This window comes from Bubalus bubalis, chromosome 18, assembly GCF_019923935.1.
Source record: "Bubalus bubalis isolate 160015118507 breed Murrah chromosome 18, NDDB_SH_1, whole genome shotgun sequence".
NCBI classification, from domain to species: domain Eukaryota; kingdom Metazoa; phylum Chordata; class Mammalia; order Artiodactyla; family Bovidae; genus Bubalus; species Bubalus bubalis.
In genome coordinates this window covers 54,666,120-54,685,943 of record NC_059174.1, presented here as the reverse complement: position 1 = coordinate 54,685,943, position 19,824 = coordinate 54,666,120, and the positions used below count along the sequence as shown (strand labels likewise).

At 51.0% G+C, this 19,824-nt stretch overlaps 1 protein-coding gene across 3 annotated transcripts in view; it reads right to left on the bottom strand.

Moving 5' to 3' along the window:
- SULT2B1 (sulfotransferase family 2B member 1) overlaps positions 1–19,824 on the bottom strand; it is a 61,046-nt gene that overhangs the window by 22,239 nt on the left and 18,983 nt on the right. Inside the window, exon 1 of one of the 3 annotated variants that reach the window (XM_006040970.4) lies at positions 12,748–12,958. The exons of 1 other annotated variant lie outside the window; for it this stretch is intronic. In XM_006040970.4, the coding sequence (XP_006041032.1) occupies positions 12,748–12,818 (71 nt within the window). In that variant the 5' untranslated portion in view covers positions 12,819–12,958. Of the gene's footprint in view, positions 1–12,747; positions 12,959–19,824 lie in introns of those variants that run through there. One more of the 3 variants, XM_044930831.2, reaches the window with a different exon arrangement.

Genomic DNA, 19,824 nt, shown 5'->3' with positions numbered 1-19,824 from the left:
GAATGATGGCCCCCAAAGAGGTCCATGTTCCATTATCTGGAGCTTGCAAGTGTGTTCCATTGCTCCACAAAAGGAATTTTGCAGCTGGGATTATGTTAAGAATGTTTAAAGTATGTGTGTGTATGTGTTTAAATCTTTTGACCGGGCCACGTGGCACATGAGGTCTTAGTTCCCCCACCAAGGATCGAACCCGCATCCCCTGCATTGACAACCCGCAACCTGCATTGACATTGTGGAGTCTTAACCACTGGACCACCAGGGAAGCCCAGTGTTAAGGACTTTGAAATGCGGAGAGAATTTAGTATGTCCCGAATTACAAGGGTCCTTCTAAGAGGGAGGCAGGAGGGTTAGAATCAGAGACAGAAGATGTAATAACAGAAGCAGAGGTCCAGAGAGGAAAGAGATTGGAAGAGGCTATGCACCTGGCTTTGAAGATGGAGGAAAGGGCCACAAAGCAAGAGATGCAGGTGGCCTCTGGGAACTGGAAAAGGCACAGGAGGAAAAGGGAGGAACGCCCCCTGCTGACACTGTGATTTTAGCCCAGTGACACTGATTGCAGACTTCTGACCTTCAGAAATGTATGAGCACAAAGTCATATTGCTGTAAGCCACTCAGTTTGTGGCAACAGAAACGAATGTGTCATTTTGGACAAAAGTCTATGGGGACTTCCCCTGCGGTCCAGTGACTAAGACTCCACGCTCCCAAAGCAGGGGGCCTGGGTTTGATCCCTGGTCGGAACTAGATCCCACATGCTGCAACTAAAGATGCCATATACTGCAACTAAAAAAAAGGAAAGAAAATCTGCAAGCTGCAATGACAATCGAAGATTCCGCATGCCGCAACTACGATCCAGTGAATCCAAATAAATAAATGTTTGTTAACAGGTATTTGGACAGGGAATAGATTAGTAGCTGTGGGGGTGGGAAGTTGGCAGTGGAAGGGAAGAGGGCAGCTAGGGATGGGGGAGGGAGGGGTCCCTACAAAGAGGTGATGGTGTGGGTTTGTGGTGATGGTTACACAAATCTATATATGTGTTAAAATTTATAGAGCTATACACTCCTCCCAATACAAAAATCAATTTTACTGATGACTTTTTTTTTTTTTTAAACACCTCTTTATATAAATACTTAACTCCCACTGGCCATTATTATCACAAGACACCCTTTGGCCAACATCCCTCTTGGCGACACAGGGCTGTGCAGCAATTCAACTCCAGCCTACCTTATAGGCCTCCCTTGGATCTGCTGTGTGACCTGAAGTCACTCTCAAACCCTCTCTGGTCTCACTTGAAGAATGAGCAGGGATGGGGGCAGAGACCAGGGGCCTCTTTCCCAGGGACCCACCTCCCAGTCTGATGTCCAAAGAGCGCTCCCCATGTAGGGAGCTTTAGGCCTTTTGCCTGCAATGAGGCAAATTCATTCATTCAGCCCACAGGTATTTTATTGAATCCCTGGTATGCACTAGGGGGATACAAAAGTGAGTGCAACTGACAAAAAAAAAAAAACAAAAAAAACAAAAAAAAGAACACCCTATCGTAGTTTACGTTTGAATGAACAATAAAATTAACCCAATATGTTTTAAATGTAGTGTATGGGATGGTGATGGGGTTAAAATGAAGCCGGTGGGGGAAAGGAGGCTTCTGGGGTTGGAAGGGTTTGTAATTTGAGATCGATGGAGTCAGGGGAGGTCTCTCTCGGAGGAGGCGACTTTTGAGCAGACCTGCAGGAGGCGAGGGGAGAGCCGAGTGTGGGTACCAGAGGGAATCCTGGGTGCAAAGGAAGCGGGCGAGGGCAGGCTACTGGGACTCTGGAGGCTGGTGGGAGGGGAACTCTCCCACCTCCTCTGCCCCCGACTCCCGCGCTTCCAAGCACGCGATGCGGCTGCAAGGGGAGTATTTCCGCCTTTCCGCAGCGCGGTGCTGCTGACTCACAGCGGGTGCCTGCTGCGGTCAATTCGCCTTCCTGTCTGGGGAGAGCGGTGCCAAGGCTCCTCCAGCCTGAGCTGGGTTCAGTGCCCCTCAGTCCCAGGACACCCTGTGCAGTGGCAGCCGCCCTCCTTTGCCTGGACTGTTCTCTCCCTTTCCCCTCCCGAAATTCCTCCGCTTGGAGCCCATCTGGGGCACGCGCCCGCGTCTCCTCCGGCCACCTCCACCTCCGTGGGATGACTCACGCCTTGGCCAGAGCTCAGAGAAGCGGGCTCTTCCCCTCTGCTGCTGTGGGCTGCGGCAGGCAGCCGGGGAGATGGGATCAGAGTAACCTCTTTGGGAGATCATTTGGCAACATTTGTCTTACACAAGCCACCTCCCGCTCAAGCTGACCTGGTCGATGTGCTTTTTCACCCCGGCGGCATCCTGTTTGCTTCTTTCACAACCCTTTTAATACTTAGTTACTATTTTCTTTGTCTAGTAGTAGAGCTACACGGGAACAGAAAGCCTGCGTCTCCCATGTCCCACCTCCAAGAACCAGCATCAGGCAAGCGGCACTCCATTATATTTGTTGGAGGCACAAATGAATGTGACTTACAGAAATTTATGAGATGGGTGCCCTTGAAGTGAGGTGGTGGTGTAGGTACCAAAGTAGTAATTGCAACATTGTTTATAAGAGGTATAAACATGCTGTTCTCTGAACAACAAGATAACTGGTTAAATAAATCAGAACCACGTGAATAAATCACTGGCCGGCATACGTTGGAATCCAGCCACTGGAAAGGAGGCGTTTATGTTTTGATAGGGATTTGGACTACACAGGTATTTCTCAAAATGGCACACTTAATAGATTTGTGCAGTGTGCTGTATATAAACATCATCTATTTTCAAAAAGCCCGAAAACAAGTGTTGAAATCTATTTCATAATATGCAACCTGGAATGCTTAAGGTGAAGTGTTCCCACGTCTGCAGTTTACTCCTCGGAAATGCATCACCAATAAGAATTGCTGGATGGATAGAAGGATGCACAGATATATGATAAAACAAGTATAGTAAAACTAGGGGTAGTGGATATAGAGCAGGTGTGCCATGGATGAGTCCTTCAAAGTTTTTATATGTCTTGAAATTTTCATAATAAAAGGTCGGAGGAGTAAGGAGATGGCATTTATTTGGGAAGATGTCTGAGATATTGCAGAGAGTGAAAAGACTGAAGGGCAGAGCCAGAAATAAAAGTGTCTTGCTGCTGCTGCTGCTGCTAAGTCACTTCAGTCGTGTCCGACTCTGTGCGACCCCATAGACGGCAGCCCACCAGGCTCCCCCATCCCTGGGATTCTCCAGGCAAGAACACTGGAGTGGGTTGCCATTTCCTTCTCTAATGCATGAAAGTGAAAAGTGAAAGTGAAGTCGCTCAGTCGTGTCTGACTCTTCACGACCCCCTGGACTGCAGCCCATCAGGCTCCTCCGCCCATGGGATTGTCCAGGCAAGAGTACTGGAGTGGGTTGCCACTGCCTTCTCCGAAAAGTGTCTTAATTATGTTTAAAAACTAAGTAAGTGGGACTTTCCGGGTGGACCAGTGGTCAAGATTCTGCTTTTCCATTGCAGGGGTCATGGGTTCGATCCGTCTTTGGGGAACTAGGATCCAGCAGCCACAAATAAATAAATAAAAAATTTAAAATAAACAGTAACAAGTAAGTAAGTGAAGACAAGATACGCAGTTAGAAATCTTCTGGCAGTAGAGCAGTAAAAGTGCTTACTCGGGGGATGGGTCTGGGGGGGCTGTGAGAACTAGATTTTTCTGTTTTGTGTCTTTGCACGCCTTGAATTCTGAATTGTGAGCGTGGCAGCTGTGGCTGCCAGGTGCTCGCCCTCTCCCCCACGGCCGGTGGGATCAGCGAGATGTCTCCAGAGACTTGGGAGTCAGGGCTGGAGGATGGCAGAGCCCAGACCTGGCATCACGTGACCTGGACAGCGTGCCTGGGGTGAAATATGAGCTTGAAATGAACTTCAATGGGTGGGTGGGGACGAGGGAGAGGCCGGAGGCTGGGGAGGGGAGTTTAAGTCCCCTAGACTGCCTGGGTATAGCACAGGAGTCTTTTTCCTTTTTTTTTTTTTTTTTAAGAAAATCTAATTAGGAAAATAAATTTTTGGCTCTATCTTTGTATCTATTGATCATCTGAGTTTATTAATAAGTTATATGTATTTATTATCCTCTGGGTCTGTTAATAAGTTAATGGCCTCCCCCAAAGCTGCCATGCCAGCTTCAGGGGCCCCCTATATTAACAGCTTGATGTGAAACCTAACCATCCTTACAGAAGTACGTGCCATCCTGTTCACTGCGTGGGCACTGAGATTTCTTCTCTGCTGCCCTTCATCCTCCTTCTAAACAATATTGATATCAGACCTTACACCTTCCTCTGCATCTTGCTGATTTTTTATTATGGCAATCTTTTCAAATCTATAGCCATCTCCTTTTAAAAAATAGCTGCCAGACCATTATTTACAATTGCCGAGGTAGAGAAGCCACCAAAGTATCCATCAACAGATGAATGGATAGAGAAGATATGATATATATATATATGGAATATATATGTGAAGTATATATGATATATGTAATATATATGAAATATATGTGGAATATATATGAAATATATACATGGCCTATATATATAGAATATATATATGGAATATATATATAGTATTTATATATGGAATATATATATGTGGAATACTACTCGGCCATAAAAAAGGAAACTTTTGCCAAAATAACAACATGAATGGACCTGGAGGGCATTTTGTTGAGTGAATAAGTCTGACAGAGAAAGACAAATACTGTAGATATCACTTATATATGGAATCTCAAAAATACAACGAACTAGTGAATAAAACAGAAAACAGCAGACTCATGGACACAGATAACAAACTAGTGGTTAGCAGTGGGGAGAGGGAAGAAGGGAGGGGGAGGGAATTTTTTTTAAGCGTTATTGGTTGAGATTGACATATATGCACTGCTATGTATAAAACAGATAACTAATGAGGACCTGCTGTGTAGCACAGGGAACTCCACTCAGGGCTCTGTGCTGGCCTAAATGGGAAGGAAATCCAAAAAAGAGTGGATATATGTATACATATAGCTGATTTACTTTGCTGTACAGTAGAAACTAATATAACACTGTAAAGCAACTGAATTTCAATAAAAATAAAATAAATTTAAAAAAATGATAAAAGAGTTATTATGGGATTTTATGAGGTTGTGTGTGAAAGTTTTGAAAATTACAGAATTCAAAGAATCTTTCATTCAATAAAAAACATTTTTCATAGCTGCAAGACAGACATCCCATTTCCACATTTTAGACATTATTTTCCTGTTGAGGAAAACTCCTAATTTGGTTTTTCATGTTTTCAATTATTTTAATGATATATGGAAATTATTATCACCAAAAGTTTTGGAATCATTATTTTTCTGCTCACGAAAAATAACGTATAGGACATTTGGAAGATACAAAAAATAATAGAGAAGAAAATAAATATCACAGGCAATTCCCCTACTTAGAAACAAATGACTTTGTTTCTTGAAACCTCTTCATTTCAAGTGAGGTTTGACAAATGCATAATACCTCCAAGTAATCTAAATCTCTACCACAATACACTTAAAAATTTTTTTTGGCCATGCTGTGCAGTATAGCATGTGGGATCTTAGTTCCCTGACGAGAGGTTGAACCCACAGCCCCTGCATTGGAAGCACAGCCTTAACCACTAGACCACCAGGAAAGTCCCATTATCATGATACAAAATAGTTCATCACCCCAGAAAACTTCCTCTTCCCAATTAGCCCCCTCCCAAGGCTACAGTGTTCTGAGTTTTTCCATCATAAATTGACTTGGCTTGTCTTGGACCTTCTAGAGCTAACAACGTACAGAAAGTACTCTGGCATCTGACTTTTGCTGCTGTTGTTCAGTCATGTCCGACTCTTTGCGACCTCATGGACTGCAGCAGCCAGGTTGCCCTGCCCTTCCCTGCCTCCCGGAGTTTGCTCAAATCCAGGTCCATCAAGTCGGTGATGCCATCTAATCATCTCATCCTCTGCTGCCTGCCTCTCCTTTTGCCTTCAATCTTTCCCAGCATCAGGGTCTTTTCCAATGATTGGAAGGACTCATGCTGAAGCTGAAACTGTAATACTTTGGGGACCTGATGTGAAGAGCCAACTCACTGGCACCTGACTTTGCTTAACATAATACTCTTTGACATGCATCCTTGTATAAACATAAATGTACATTACATATAGAGTTTGTTATAGAATTTGACGGTATGAATAGATTATGGCGTGTTGCCCCCTTCTCCTCTTCATGGCTGTTTCCAGCTTCGGCTAGTGCCCATAGACCCACTGGGACCATCCTTCGCCTGTGTGTGGACCCCGCATTCTCATTTCTCTTGGGCTACTTATTTAGTAGCAACGGAATTGCTAGAGCATCATACTCTTTGCATTATAGTAACTATAGATTTTGAAATCTGATAAGGTCAGTTCTTCCTCCTCATTCCTTTCTTTTCTTCCCTTGGCTCTCCTTGCACATTTAAAATCTGTACATACTTTTCAACGACTTTTTGATTATTACTTTGATGATGGTGAGAAAGGACAATCTAGCTCTATCTGTGGATTGCTGTCTTCAAAATCTCAGTGTTCTTTGTACAGCATCCCTGGGTCTGTCCTTCGAACCCCAGCAGATTCTTTGTGGGCTCGTTGACCTGCGCTGCCCCCCCTTCCACTGGGTCCCCACACCAGCACAGCCAGGGTTATTCTGCTCCCAGCATCAAGTTCAATTTGTTCCCTGCACACTTCATGCTCCACCACACCACTGGAACTCTGCTGTGCCTTTAGCCTAAAGCCTAATAATATTTCAGGTATATTGGGTTAAATAAAATACATACTTAAAATTGGGTTTCCAGGTGGTGCTGGTGATAAAGAACCCTCCTGCCAAGGCAGGAGACATAAGAGATGCGGATTTGATCCCTGGGTCGGGAAGATCCCCTGGAGGAAAGCATGACAACTCACTCCAGTAGTCTTGCCTGGAGAACTCCACGGATAGAGGGGCCTGGAAGGCTACAGTCCATGGGGTCACAAAGAGCTGGACACGACTGAAGCGACACAGCAACATACTTAAAATTAATTTCACCTGTTTCTTTTACTTTTTTTGTGTGTGTGTGGGACTAAGAACATGTTTACCAAGGGAGCTTGGGTTATGTATCTATGGGCAGTGTTGGTCTGGAGGGTGGTCAGACCACAGACTCATTGAGCCTATTGGAGGTAGACCAGCCCCCCTCCCAAGGTGCTGGCCACACAGGGGTAGCCCCTCCCTCTAGTTCAAGGCCCCTCTCTGATCTCTTTTTCTAGCATGGAGATAAAGAGCAATATCTCTGGAACAAATCCCAGATGTATGAGTCCTCTCCGGGGCCTCAGTTTTCCCATCTGTAAAATGGGAACCCTGACACCACCACCCTCACAAGGCTGTTGTGAAAATAGGAAAGGTTCACCCACACAAAGCTCCGAGCACAAGCCTGGTGCATGGCCAGTGCTTAGGAAGGTCATAATTATTACCATCTTTCACCCCCTCCCCTCCCTTTTTGGCACCCGGTCTCCTGGCTCAGAAGTGGTCACGGGAATCCAAGAAGGAGGAAGGAAAACCCTGTGATCCCTGACTCAGCAGAGAACAGCGAGTCTAGCCTGTCCCGGGGCATCACCCATTTCGCAGATGCGGAGCCCCCAGGAGGATCCTGTGTGCCCAGTGGGTTCCATCTGGTGGGTGACCGGGGCCAGATTGGAACTCAGGACTGCCTTCCTGGGGGCTGCGTGACTCCTGACACAGGCATTCCTGTCTGCGAGGCCAGAGTCCTCAGGGGCACTGGTCCAGGTACCCCCACAAGTAGCTGGCCATGCCTCTGCTAGGCCCTCTGATTCAGACCTCCCAGCAAGACAAGGGCCTGTTTTTTCTTGGCTGCGCTGGGTCTTAGCTGTGGCATGCAGAAGCTTTAGCTGCAGCACGCAAACTCAGTGGCGGCATGTGGGATCAAATTCCCTGACCAGGGATCAAACCCAGGGCCCCTGTATTGGGGGTCTGGAGTCTTAGTCACTGGACCACCAGGGAAGTCCTCAGGGTCTCCCTTCTTGTCTTGGCGTTTGATGCCACTGATGGTCCCCCAGGGCCCACTCTGCCTCCCCTAGATCCTACCTTTGGCAAACTGGGCTTCTCTCATTCTTTCCAAGTGGGGCCTGGATGCTCCCACTTCCTGATCCCTGCGAAGGACCTCAGCCACAGGTGGTATGCAGGCCTGCCTCCCACCACCCCTTCCCTGGCCTCTAGAGAGCAAGTGGAGACCGAAACACTTCCTTCCCTCCCCTCTCCCAGCCTGCGTCCTTTGCGGTGGGTGGTGGGGAGAAGGACAGGTAGGAGCCAGGGGCTGTGAGCATCTTTCTCCAGTTCTCCACAGGGCATCTGATTTATTCATGGAGGTCCAGAACCTCACCTCCTCTCTGACTGCTCAAATTCCACCCAGGCAACAAGTTCAAGGTTTGATTACATGTTTACTGCCTTTAAAATATTTTGGAGGGGGCTGTCCTGCACAGCATGCGGGATCTTAGTTCCAGAGACCAGAGAGCGAACCCTTGCCCCCTGCAGTGGAAGCACAGAGTCTCAACCACTGGACCACCAGGGAAGTTTCCCTGTTTATTGCCTTTAGTTTTAACGGCCCCCTTCCCCTTGGGAAAAGCAGCTCGGTGACAGTCGTAAAATCATCCTAGTAGCTTGGCCCTCCCCAAGGAAGGAGGAGCCAGGGCTGTAAAAGCTGGGTTGGTGACCTCAGAGGGTGAGATCTGAAAGGACCTTGCTTGGGGTTCTCCAAGATCAGATGGAGGAGGGAAGGAGAGGGGTGCAGCAAGCACAGGTCCAAATGCCCACGAGGCTTCCGGCCTTGACCTTCTTGGGAAAGGGCTGGTCAAGGTGCAGCCCAGCGCACAGCATTTTCCAGAAACGCAGCACTATATCTACTAAGCCTCCCATCTGGGCAGGGCTGTCTCACAGATCCACCTGCTTCCTCATCTTGCTTATTCCCAAATTCCTTTTGTAACTGCCCACCCCTTCCAGGGCGTGATAGAGTCAGGCTGTCCCGGTTCCGTCCTGACTACACCTTGCTTGACAGCTCTGTGACCCTGGACAAGTCACTCAACCTCTCTGGGCCTCAGTGGCCTTCATCATAAATAGAATGCTCATAGTTAATCATTCACATGGCTTAATCTCAACCGGTTGTTGTGGATTAAACGAGATAATGGGTGGAAGATACTCAGCAAAGTGATATTAAAAAGATTCTCTAGGGATTACCATCCTCTGGGCTTGTCTCTGCATCATCTCTGCCTCCTGAAACTTAGCATAATTGCCTGGGTTCTGCTTTTACCTCTTGCTTCTAACTTCTTCCTCTTAAAATTTTAGTTTTGCACTTAATGAGCCCTTTCTAGTCCGCTGGATACCTACAAGTCTCCATGGAACATGTATAACATTTCTAAACCATAATTTGTAACGTGTGTGTATGTGTATGTATATGTGTTAGTTACTCAGTCGTGTCTGACTCTTTTCGACCCCATGGACTATAGCCCGCCAGGCTCCTCTGTCCATGGGATTCCCCAGACAAGAATACTGGATGGATTGCCATTTCCTCCTCTGGGGGATCTTCCTGACCCAGGGATCGAACCTGAGTCTCCTGCATTGCAGGCGGATTCTTTATCATCTAAACAAACCACTGGAACATTCCAAACAGTAAGCCTCAGGGCTCCTCCTTGCACCACTGGCCTCTGCCTTCAACCATCCTGAATTAAATCCTTACCAGTCATTTTTTTTCACTGGACTTTTAAAAAAAAAAACTACTGTGTGTTTTTGTTTGGGTTTTTGGTCACACTGTGCAGCATGTGAAATCTTCGTTCCCCAATCAGGGATTGAACCCACATCCCTTGACTTAGAAGCGAGGAACCTTAACCAGTGAACCGCCAGGGAAGTCCCAGTCAATTGTTATGCCTGTATCAAAAAATGATACATGGCATAGCTTTCCCGGCTTAGGAGAGAGGGGAGCTTGAAAATGGAAGTGAGCTGTAGTCAGTTCTTGGGAGTCGCTTCTAGCCCTTGACGTTGAAAGTCATTCACATCACTTCCAACAGCCACTGTCCTTTTTCTCCAGTCTCCTCCCCTGCATGCCCCGCCCCTCCTCACCTGCCTTCCAACCCTGAGTCATCCTGCCAGCACCAGCTCCAAGCTTGCCTCGTCTCTCCTCCATTCATTCCTTGACATCATTCTCAGCGCCTTCGCAGGGTGCCCCCCCGACCCCGCCCCCAGCAGAGGATGGCAGAGGTGGTCCCAACTCCATCCCTGTCTTTGGACCAGTCCACCTTTGAGTACCATGGCATATGTTTGCAGCCAGAAGTATGATCAGGAAACCTACCTATAGGGGCCAAGAGTCTTAAATTGGGTGGAGATTTTGCCAGGTGAAGAAGCGAGGTCATTTCAGGAGCAAAGGTTTGAAGGTGTGAGATCTGGGTCAGACAGGATGTGGAAGCTGTCAGGTGAGGCCCAGGCAGCCAGGAAGGTGGAAGATGGAGCTGGGGGAGAGGTGTGTGCGGAGAGGCACTCTCACAGAGGGAGCATGGGCAGCGGCGGGACCCCAGCCTCACTCCCCCATTTTAAGCCAGAGCAGCTCCATTTTTATCTCTATTGCGTATTTCGGCTTGGACGTAAGATTTCTCCTGGACAAAGGAGTCTGTGTCTTATAAAGCTTTAGGAAACCATTGCTGTGGGTGCTAGGGATTCAAGAAAGGTGATTGAGCCGGGGCAATGGTCAGCGGGTAGGTGTAGAGACCTCTGAGAATCTCTGCAGAGGAAATTGTATATGCAAAGGCACTGGGGCAGGGAAGAGTGAGGTGTAAGCAGGGAATTTGAAATGCTGGGGTAGCCGGAGTACAAGTGAGGGTGGGGACTGACCTGCAGAGGCCAGGGTGCCGGGCTCCGGAGGGCCTTGGGACTGGGAGGAGTGGAGGGGCCACTCTGGGAAAGACTAGAGGCAGGGAGGCCAGGGTGAGGCTTGAGGGGCAGATGAGGTCAGAGCTGGGGCCATGCAAATGGAGAGAATTGGGGAACAGGAGAGCAGGGCTGGGGAGTGAAGGGCTGTGGGAGGGAGAGGAAGGAAAGGAGAAGGATGATGGCAGGGCGTGGTGTCTGGCCCGGGGACTGATTGGGGCCAACCCTGAGCTGACAGCCTGGGACAGGGGCAGCTGTTGGGGAGCCACTGAGTTCCCACCCAACGTGGGGGATGTCATGTGTCTGAGGGGTCTGCAGCGGGAGGTCCCAAAAGGATGGTGAGGGCCCTCGTGAGAAGCATTCTTATGGTCCAGGGGATTCCAGAAGCTTGTGGAAAAGAAGATTTTCAATCCTAAGGCCACTTCCCAAGGAGCTGCAGAATTCAGGTCTGTAAGTGTGTCATAGGTGAGGGTTATATATCCCCATTTCACAGATGAGGAAACTGAGGCTGGGAGAGGACAAATGACTGGGTCAAGTTCACTCACTGAGAAAGGGCTGGGGATTGTATGATCAGCTGGCTCTGTGGGAGCAAAGTGGCGGGGGGCTGCCAGGGCCTGGTGGGAGGAAAGTCTTCCAGGTATGAGAACCCAGAAGGGGAACCTATTTATCTCGAGAGGGAGAAACTGCAGAACCCAGGGGACCCGGAGAAATGAATGCTGAAGGTTTCCTCAAACAGAGCTGGAAACCGCCTGGTGGCCACTCTCAGTCCGAGAGGCCCAGAGATGTCGCAAGGCTTGTCTATGTCACACAGCTATCGGAACTCAATTACTCCAGTCTCTGGAGTTTGGGGGAAATGGGGGCACAAGGGTGAGGGAGGGGAGGAGAAGAACCTGAAACAGTACAGCCAGGGGTGGCTGGAGGGGCTCGGGAGGCCAGGAGAGACTTGCCTGGCAGAGTGCAAGAAATCGAGGGTTGGGATCATCTAAACAGCTTGCTGCCTGCCCTCTCTGAGCCTCCACTTTCTCCTCTGAGAAATGGAGCTGTGGGGGTATCACTGAGGCCCTTGAGGACAGGGTTAGATGGACAGGATTCAGTTTGCTTCTGGCTGTGTAATAATCATGGTCCCATTACTTTCCCTCTCAGCCTCAGTCTCCCCATCTGGAAAGTGGGGGACTATAAAAAGTGTCTGAGTCATGCCTGGGAACACAGGAGTCAGGCTTCCAAAGTGCTGAGAGCTCTGACCTAAGCACCCCCGGGAGGAGTCAGAGGCCCCTCCTTTGGGGCCCCAAGTCCCTCAGGACACAGCCTCGGACTCGGGGACTCAGCTGTATCTGTATCCAAGCCCGCTCACCTCTGCTCTCCCATCCTCCCCCAAACAGAGCAGAAACCCCTGGAGGGAAAGCACCCCCACGTGAAGGGCTTCTGGGGGGTTGTCTGTGAGGAAAGCGGGGACAACAGGCCTTCCTGTTTCCCTGGCAACAATGGCGCACCAAGCCCCTGCTCTCCTCCGGTCCTGCATTTGACACACAGGGAACCTGAGGCCCCGAGAGGGACAGGACACCCCAAGCATCTCAACAGGTGGCTCAGCACTGCCTGAGTCCACGAATCCCCTTGCAGGAGGGACCTGCACCCCAGGGTGGCCGCACCAGCCCCAGCCCAGCCGGTTCAGAGGCTCCGGGAGGCCTGGGCCTCCTCTGCAGAGGCCCCTGGCGCTTCCCCGCAGGCCACCTCCTCCAGGGGGCTTCCTGTGTGCTGCCCGCGGGTCTGGGCCTCACCTGATCGCCGAGATGTTTTTCTCATAGGGGTCCCATTTGGCCTGATTCCCGGGCTCGGCAGGCTCACCCATGGCAGGCGGGCGAGGCTGGGGAGAGGAGGACGCGCTGGGAGCAGACGGCTCGGGGACCAGGTGTGTGCAGCGGTGGCGGTGGCGTCTGCCACCCGGGGACCCGCCAGGTGCCTACCTCCACGCCCAAGGGGAGGGGCCGCATCCAGCCGGTTCTCCCAGCTGCTACCCACGCCTCCAACAGCGGGGAGAGGCCAGGAGGGAGCCACCCTTCTCTGAGGGTGGAGAGGAGAGATGACGGGCACCTCCTGGGCACCACTCCAGTGGCTGGGGACAGAGTCCAGGGGGTCACAGACAATGCCACACCGGAACCCTCTGTGCTGGTGGCTCGGGGCATGCCTGTGACCCTACAGAACCTCAGTTTGCTCATCTGATCAAGGAGCTAGCCCCATCTCAGAGAGTTTATTCATTCCTTCATGCCTTTATTCATTCAAGAAATATTTATTGAGCGCCTCCTGTCTGCCAGGCGCTGTTGGAAGGGTTGGGACGCCGCTGGGAACCAGACAGACAGAAACTGCCCTCGTGGGCTGACATTTGCAAGGGGCACGCATAGAAACAGGCTGAGATGCCACCAGGGCCAAAGGGAGAGAGAGAGAGGCCACGGAGACAGGGTCAGAGACAACAAGAGACACGGAGAGACCGAGGGAGAGAGACAGAGACAGGGAGAAGCCAAGGGGGAGAGAGAAACACGGAGGCTCAGAGGTGGTGGGAGACACAAAGAGATACAGAGATGCAACAGATGACGGCCAGAGCTGGTTGGTGTGAGGAGCTGAAGCTCAGAGCTCCTGGGCTGACTCTCAGCTCCAACACCTCCCAGCTGTGCGGCCTGAAACCAGTCTCATCAGCCCCCTGGGCATCAGTCCTCTGCACGCCCCAACCGCCCCCACCCCAACCCCCGCGCAGCCCTAGCCCTATAAGTGATATCCACGTCATCAGGCTGTTGTGAGGACCGCATGAGACATTTCTCAAATGCTTCTTAAAGCGTCTGACACACAGGAAGCTCTGCAAAGCCCACGTCCCCCTTCCACTCTCTCCCTCCCAAACCCAGTTCCTCCCCACCCACTGGTCTCCTGACCCCTCAGAGATTTGACATCTGGCTGAGATGCCCAGTCTCCTCACCTGAAATGACTTCTTTTTACAGAAGTACCTTTTTTTAAAAAAATCATCTGAGCCACTAAGTCCAGAAAGAAAATAGGGATCCTTGGGATCCTCCTTTAACCAGCAGAGACAAACACCATGAACATTGTTGCAGTATCGTTCTAGAAATTTCTTCTCATCTGTCTAGTATCTTCCAGAGAAATTTTGGTTGGATGAGTAAATACAAAAATACCATCATTTAAAACTTGACTGGGAATTCCCTGGCCTTCCAGTGGTCAAGACTTCCCCTTTCAATGCACGGGGTGCAGATTCCAGCTCTGGTCAGGAAGCTAAGATCCCACATGCCTCCTGACCAAAAAAATCAAAACATAAAACAGAAGTAACTTGGTAACAAATTCAATGAAGACTTGAAAACTGGGCGGGTGGTGGGGGAAGCCCTCTCTTTACTGACCAATTACAGTCTCCTGTGTTTTGCATGTGGGACAAGTAATAGATGCAGCAGGGAGCTCAGAGAGGTAGAGTGACTTGCACAGGGTCACACAGCATTGCACACCCTCACTCTGAAAACAGGCAAAAGACACATGTCCTGGGGTGTCACGCCCTCTCAGTTTATCTGCCCAAAGGCTCATCTCTAGGATGCTGTGAAATGGGGAGCCACCTCAACTGAGTTCAAATTCTGCCTTGGCCACTTTTTCTGGGGGTGGGGTGGGCATACCATATGGCTTGCGGGATTTTAGTCCCTGACCAGGGACTGAACCCGTGCCTTCGGCAGTGAAAACACAGAGTCTTAACCACTGGACGGCCAGGGAATTCCCACACCTCACTCACTTTCAGTATCAGCCTTGATGTTCCCATCTGTGAAAAGGGCTCCCTCAAAGGGAGGAGGGAAATAGAGAGGGCCTTCTCTCTCCTGGTCTGGGGCTGAGTGGATTTCCCACACCACGATGGTAGGGGGTTGAGCGAGACACCCTGCTTGGCCCTCAGGCCTGGACTGCCTGGCCTTTGTTCTGCCTTCAATGACCCTTTGTTCTTACCTCTGAAGAGGTGACAACCTTGCCCTGCCCTTCCCACGGGAACCCCTGCTGAACCCTGTCCCCAGGGCCCCCACAGAACCAGAGGGGGAGGGCACGCATGCCAGCCAGAAGCCTCAAGTTCTGGAAGAGAGGGAGAGTCTAGGGGAAATGGGGCACCCCATCCTTAAAGGACACTGCGGGTGGGGAAACCGTGGGGGTGCAGCCCTGGGGGACCAGGAAATCCAGGAAGACCCCGTGAAAGTTTCAAGGAAGGAGTTTAAGGGAGAAGGCAGGCCTGGAGGCTGTGGCTGAGTGGGCAAGGGACCAGCGGCACAAGGGGTCCCAGGACGCAGAAAACACTCCCACCCCAGGGCCTTTGCACTTGCTCTTCCCCTGTCTGACATGCTCTTCCTCGACACCTGCGAGCTTCAACACCTCCCTTTATACAAGTCTGCCCGGTCTCACCTCCTCAGAGTCTGCCCCCCAACCTCTCCACCTCCCCCCGCCCCCACCTTTCCTGTTTTGCTTTTTTTTCCAAGTAGCGCTCATCACCACCTGACAGCCTCAGTGTTTTACTCTTTGGCCTGTTGACTGTCTCCTCCTCTGGCTGCCAACCCCATGAAGACAGGGCTGGTTATCTGTCTGTCCCCCGTTGTAGCCCAAGAGCGGTGCCTGGCAGAGCTCCTAGAATGTAGTAACGTGTTTGATAAATGCTGCGGGTGGAGTGTGTGAAATGTCACAGGTGATAGGGAACGGGTGACGGGTCACAGTGCTACACAGAGGAGTTGGTTGAGTCCCTTCAGAACATGGGGATGGGGAGGTGGAAGGCTTGATCATAGAGGGTGAGAGGCCCAGACTCCTACGGAAGTGGCAAGAGGAACAGAAGACACCAGGTTAGCATCTTACCCAGAGACAGGAGGGGAGGGGCAGGAATGGACATCACTGGTGAAACAGAAATGGATGTGGGGGCACTTCAGCATCTGGGAACAGGGAAGAGACTTGGAAGGGGTTGGGAAGCAGAGAGTGGGAAACCCAGTGCCAGCTTCTGGGGGATGGGTGGGCACTGGGAGGAATAAGATTATACAATCATCCATCTGATTGTCCATGTATCCATCCATCCATCTGTCCATCCACCCATCCATTCATCTGTTCATCCATCCATCCATCTGTCCATCCACCCATCCATCCATCTGTTCATCCACCCATCCATCCATCCAGCCATTCATCTGTCCATCCATCCATCTGTTCATCCATCCATCCATCCATCCATCTGTCCATCTACCCATCCATCCATCCATCTGTTCATCCATCCTTCCACCCACCCATCCATTCATCTATTCATCCATCCATCCATCAGTCCATCCACCCATCCATCCATCTGTTCATCCAGCCAGCCAGCCATTCATCTGTCCATCTATCCATCTGTTCATTCATCCATCCATCTGTTCATCCACCCATCCATCCATCTGTTCATCCACCGATCCAGCCAGCCAGCCATTCATCTGTCCATCCATCCATCTGTTCATCCATCATCCATCCGTCCATCCATCTGTCCATCTACCCATCCACCCATCCATCCATCTGTTCATCCACCCATCCATCCATCCATCCATTCATCTGTTCATCCATCCATCCATCTGTTCATCCACCCATCCATCCATCTGTCTGTTCATCCATCCACCCATCTGTCAATCTATCCATTCATCTGTTCATCCACCCATCCATCCATCTGACCATCTACCCATCCATCCATCCGTCCATCCATCCATCCATTCATCTGTTCATCCATCCATCCATCTGTTCATCCACCCATCCATCCATCTGACCATTTACCCATCCATCCATCTGTCTGTTCATCCATCCATCTGTTCATCAACCCATCCATCCATCTGTTCATCAACCCATCCATCCATCTGACCACCTACCCATCCATCCATCCAACTGTCCATCCATCCATCCATATGTTCATCCACCCATCCATCCATCTGACCATCTACCCATCCATCCATCTGTTCATCCATCCATCCATCCATCCATCTGTCCATCTATCCATTCATCTGTTCATCCACCCATCCATCCATCTGACCATCTACCCATCCATCCATCCATCCATCTGTTCATCCACCCATCCATCCATCTGACCACCTACGCATCCATCCATCTGTCTGTTCATCCATCCATCCAACCATCTACCCCCCATCCATTCATCTATCTATCCATTCATCCAGCTTCCATCCATCCCTCTCTTCAGTCAGCATCCACTTCTCTATCCATCCTCCAAACATCCATCCATCTCTTCCTCTGACTAAGACCAGGGGAGGCCTCCCCTGGATCAGGACCTGGCACTGGGTCCACAAACGGGACAGGTAAGTAGATATACCTTACAGCTGTGCTGTCCAACACAGGAGCCACGGCCACATGCAGCTATTCAGCACTAGAAATGTGATGCCTGTGACCGAGGAAAGGAACATTTCCAATTTCATTTTTATCAACTTAAATTTAACTTGAAAAACAGAAGCAAAAGATAAACAAATAAATAAACAGAAGCAACATCATTCTTCTTAAATGCAGCATTAGCACTTTGGGAAGACTGTATCTCACTTAACCCTTGGAGACAGAGCATCAAAATTGAGATAAAGCTCGTAAAGTATCTCATGGGTAATTTCTGTATTGATGATATGTTGAAATGATGATGTTTTGGATATATGAGATTAAACAAAACATATTTCTAAAATTAGTTTCATTCCTTTCTCTTTCCTAAAAGAACGTGGCTGCCAGAAAGTATAAAATGACCCGCATAGCTAGCATACTCGTTGAATTGATTCTGCTGGCCTGGGGGACTTTCAGTCTACTTCCTATCCTGCCTGTAGATTCCTCTCTTGAGGAGGAAGGGGGTGGTTTCCCAGGGGCAAGGATGGCCCAGTAGGGGAAACACACGAGGTGAGTGACCTGAGTGGACAAAGCAACCAGAGAGAGGGTCTGGCAAAGGCATAGAGGCTGGGGAGATGGCTTGGAGATATTTCTTCCTGTCCTAAGAGGGGACTTCCAGGGATAGCACACGTTCCTGGGTCCTGGGGTGGAAACCCACACCCAGCCCTGGGGGCTTAAAGGCAGCAGGGAGCTATGCCAGATAGGGCTGGGCTGGTCAGGACATGCTCTCCGCCCTGTGAGCCCCTGAGAAGATGAACACATCACCTGCGTGCGTCACTGGACCTGGAGGGGACCCCCTTCCACCTCTGACCTCAGGGACTGAATGTGAAACGGTAGCAAAAAGTAGTCTTCCCGCCTGGGGCTGAGGGCAGAGATGGGAGCTCTCAAGCGGGCCACCCGCCCACACACACACACACACACACAGTCCTCCGGCCCCGCAATTCTATGGGTTCTCTCCAGACTCCCCTGGGGCCCCAGGAAGTCCCAGGATGTACCATTTTGCTCCTGGAGCTCAGACATGGGCAAAGGGAGGTCACTGGGTCATGAGGTCACGTTTCCACAGAATCCGGGCCACTGTCACCTCCAGAGCCTGACCTTTCCATTAAAAGTTAGTAACTGCTGGGAATTCTGGGAAAGCGGAAGACAGGCCAGCTCCGGCTGGGTTCCCCAGGGGGCAGAGGCTGGGGGCAGGGTTCCCAAATCCTCGAGTGGGATGAGGAAGTGGGCCGCTAGAGGGGCAGGGGGTGCGGAATCCTGGGTCTTGGGGGAGGAAGGCATGGGGGCTGGGGTTCCTGTGACCCAGACAGAGATGAAACTGGGACATCCGGACCTCGGGAAGGAGTGGGTCATGGGAGGCAGGGGGATGTCCTTGTCCCCAGGGCGACCAAGGGACCCTCCGCGAAGGAACGGAAGAATCAGGCTGGGAGGGGTGGGAAGAGGGCAGGCAGCTGACACCTCAAAGCCGGCACGGCTCCCTGCCCCCAGCCCTCTAATCAGTGGGTCCACCTCCGGGTGTGCAGCGTTGCAGAAACCTCCGTCTCTACTCCCCGCCCGAATTACTCCATCCCGGTGGAGGAGCCTGCCCCAGGGCCGATACCGTAGACCGGGCTCCACCCCACACACTCACGCAGGCGCCCCTCCCGGAGCAGGGCGGGGGCTGGGCGAGGGCGGGGCCACACCTGGCCTCCTCTGGAAGAGTGGACGGCTGGGGGGACCCTGGCTCTGGGATGCTGGAGTTGCCGCTGGAAGAGTGGACGGCTGGGGGGACCCTGCCTCTGGGATCCTGGAGTTGCCTCTGGAAGAGTGGACGGCTTGGGAGGGACCCTGACTCTGGGATCCTGGAATTGGACAGAGCCCTGGGGAAGGGATGCTCCGGCCGAGGAGGGAAGGCTGAAAACTTGGCTCTTTACCAACTGTTTGGTCTTATAAGAAGAAATGGGGCGAGAAGGGACCCACGTATACAGAAAGCTGGGAATCCTGAGAGATCAAGCCTGGTGGAAACGCCGTGTGGGGAAACCCGGACTCCTGGGTCTGAGAGAGGAGGAGGTGAAGGATGGAGAGGTTAGGTTTCTGGTCCCTGAGGCGGGGCCATACAGTGCCCAGTGAGCTTTCTGGGATGGGGGTGTTGGGCATAAGAATCTGGGGTCCACAGGGGTGGGCCCAAGAACAAAGGCGCTGCCCCTCCCCCGTGATTTCCGGTGGGCCCTCCCAGCCTCATCCTCACTCCTCCTTAGGGCTCTCCTCGGCCAAGAGGCCAGAACCAGCCAAACCAGCTGTGCTAGCTGGGCATCCCCATGACCCCCTCCCCGTAAGGTGCTCCAGGGCGATGGCAGTGAGTAGGTGGGTGAGCAGGTGGGTGAGCGCCGGCTTAAGTCCTGGAGACCAGGACGCCCCAATTACTGCCTCCTGCCTGCCCTGCTGGTCCAGCTGATCCCTGATCCTTCCATCATCCCACCCTGGGCAACTGG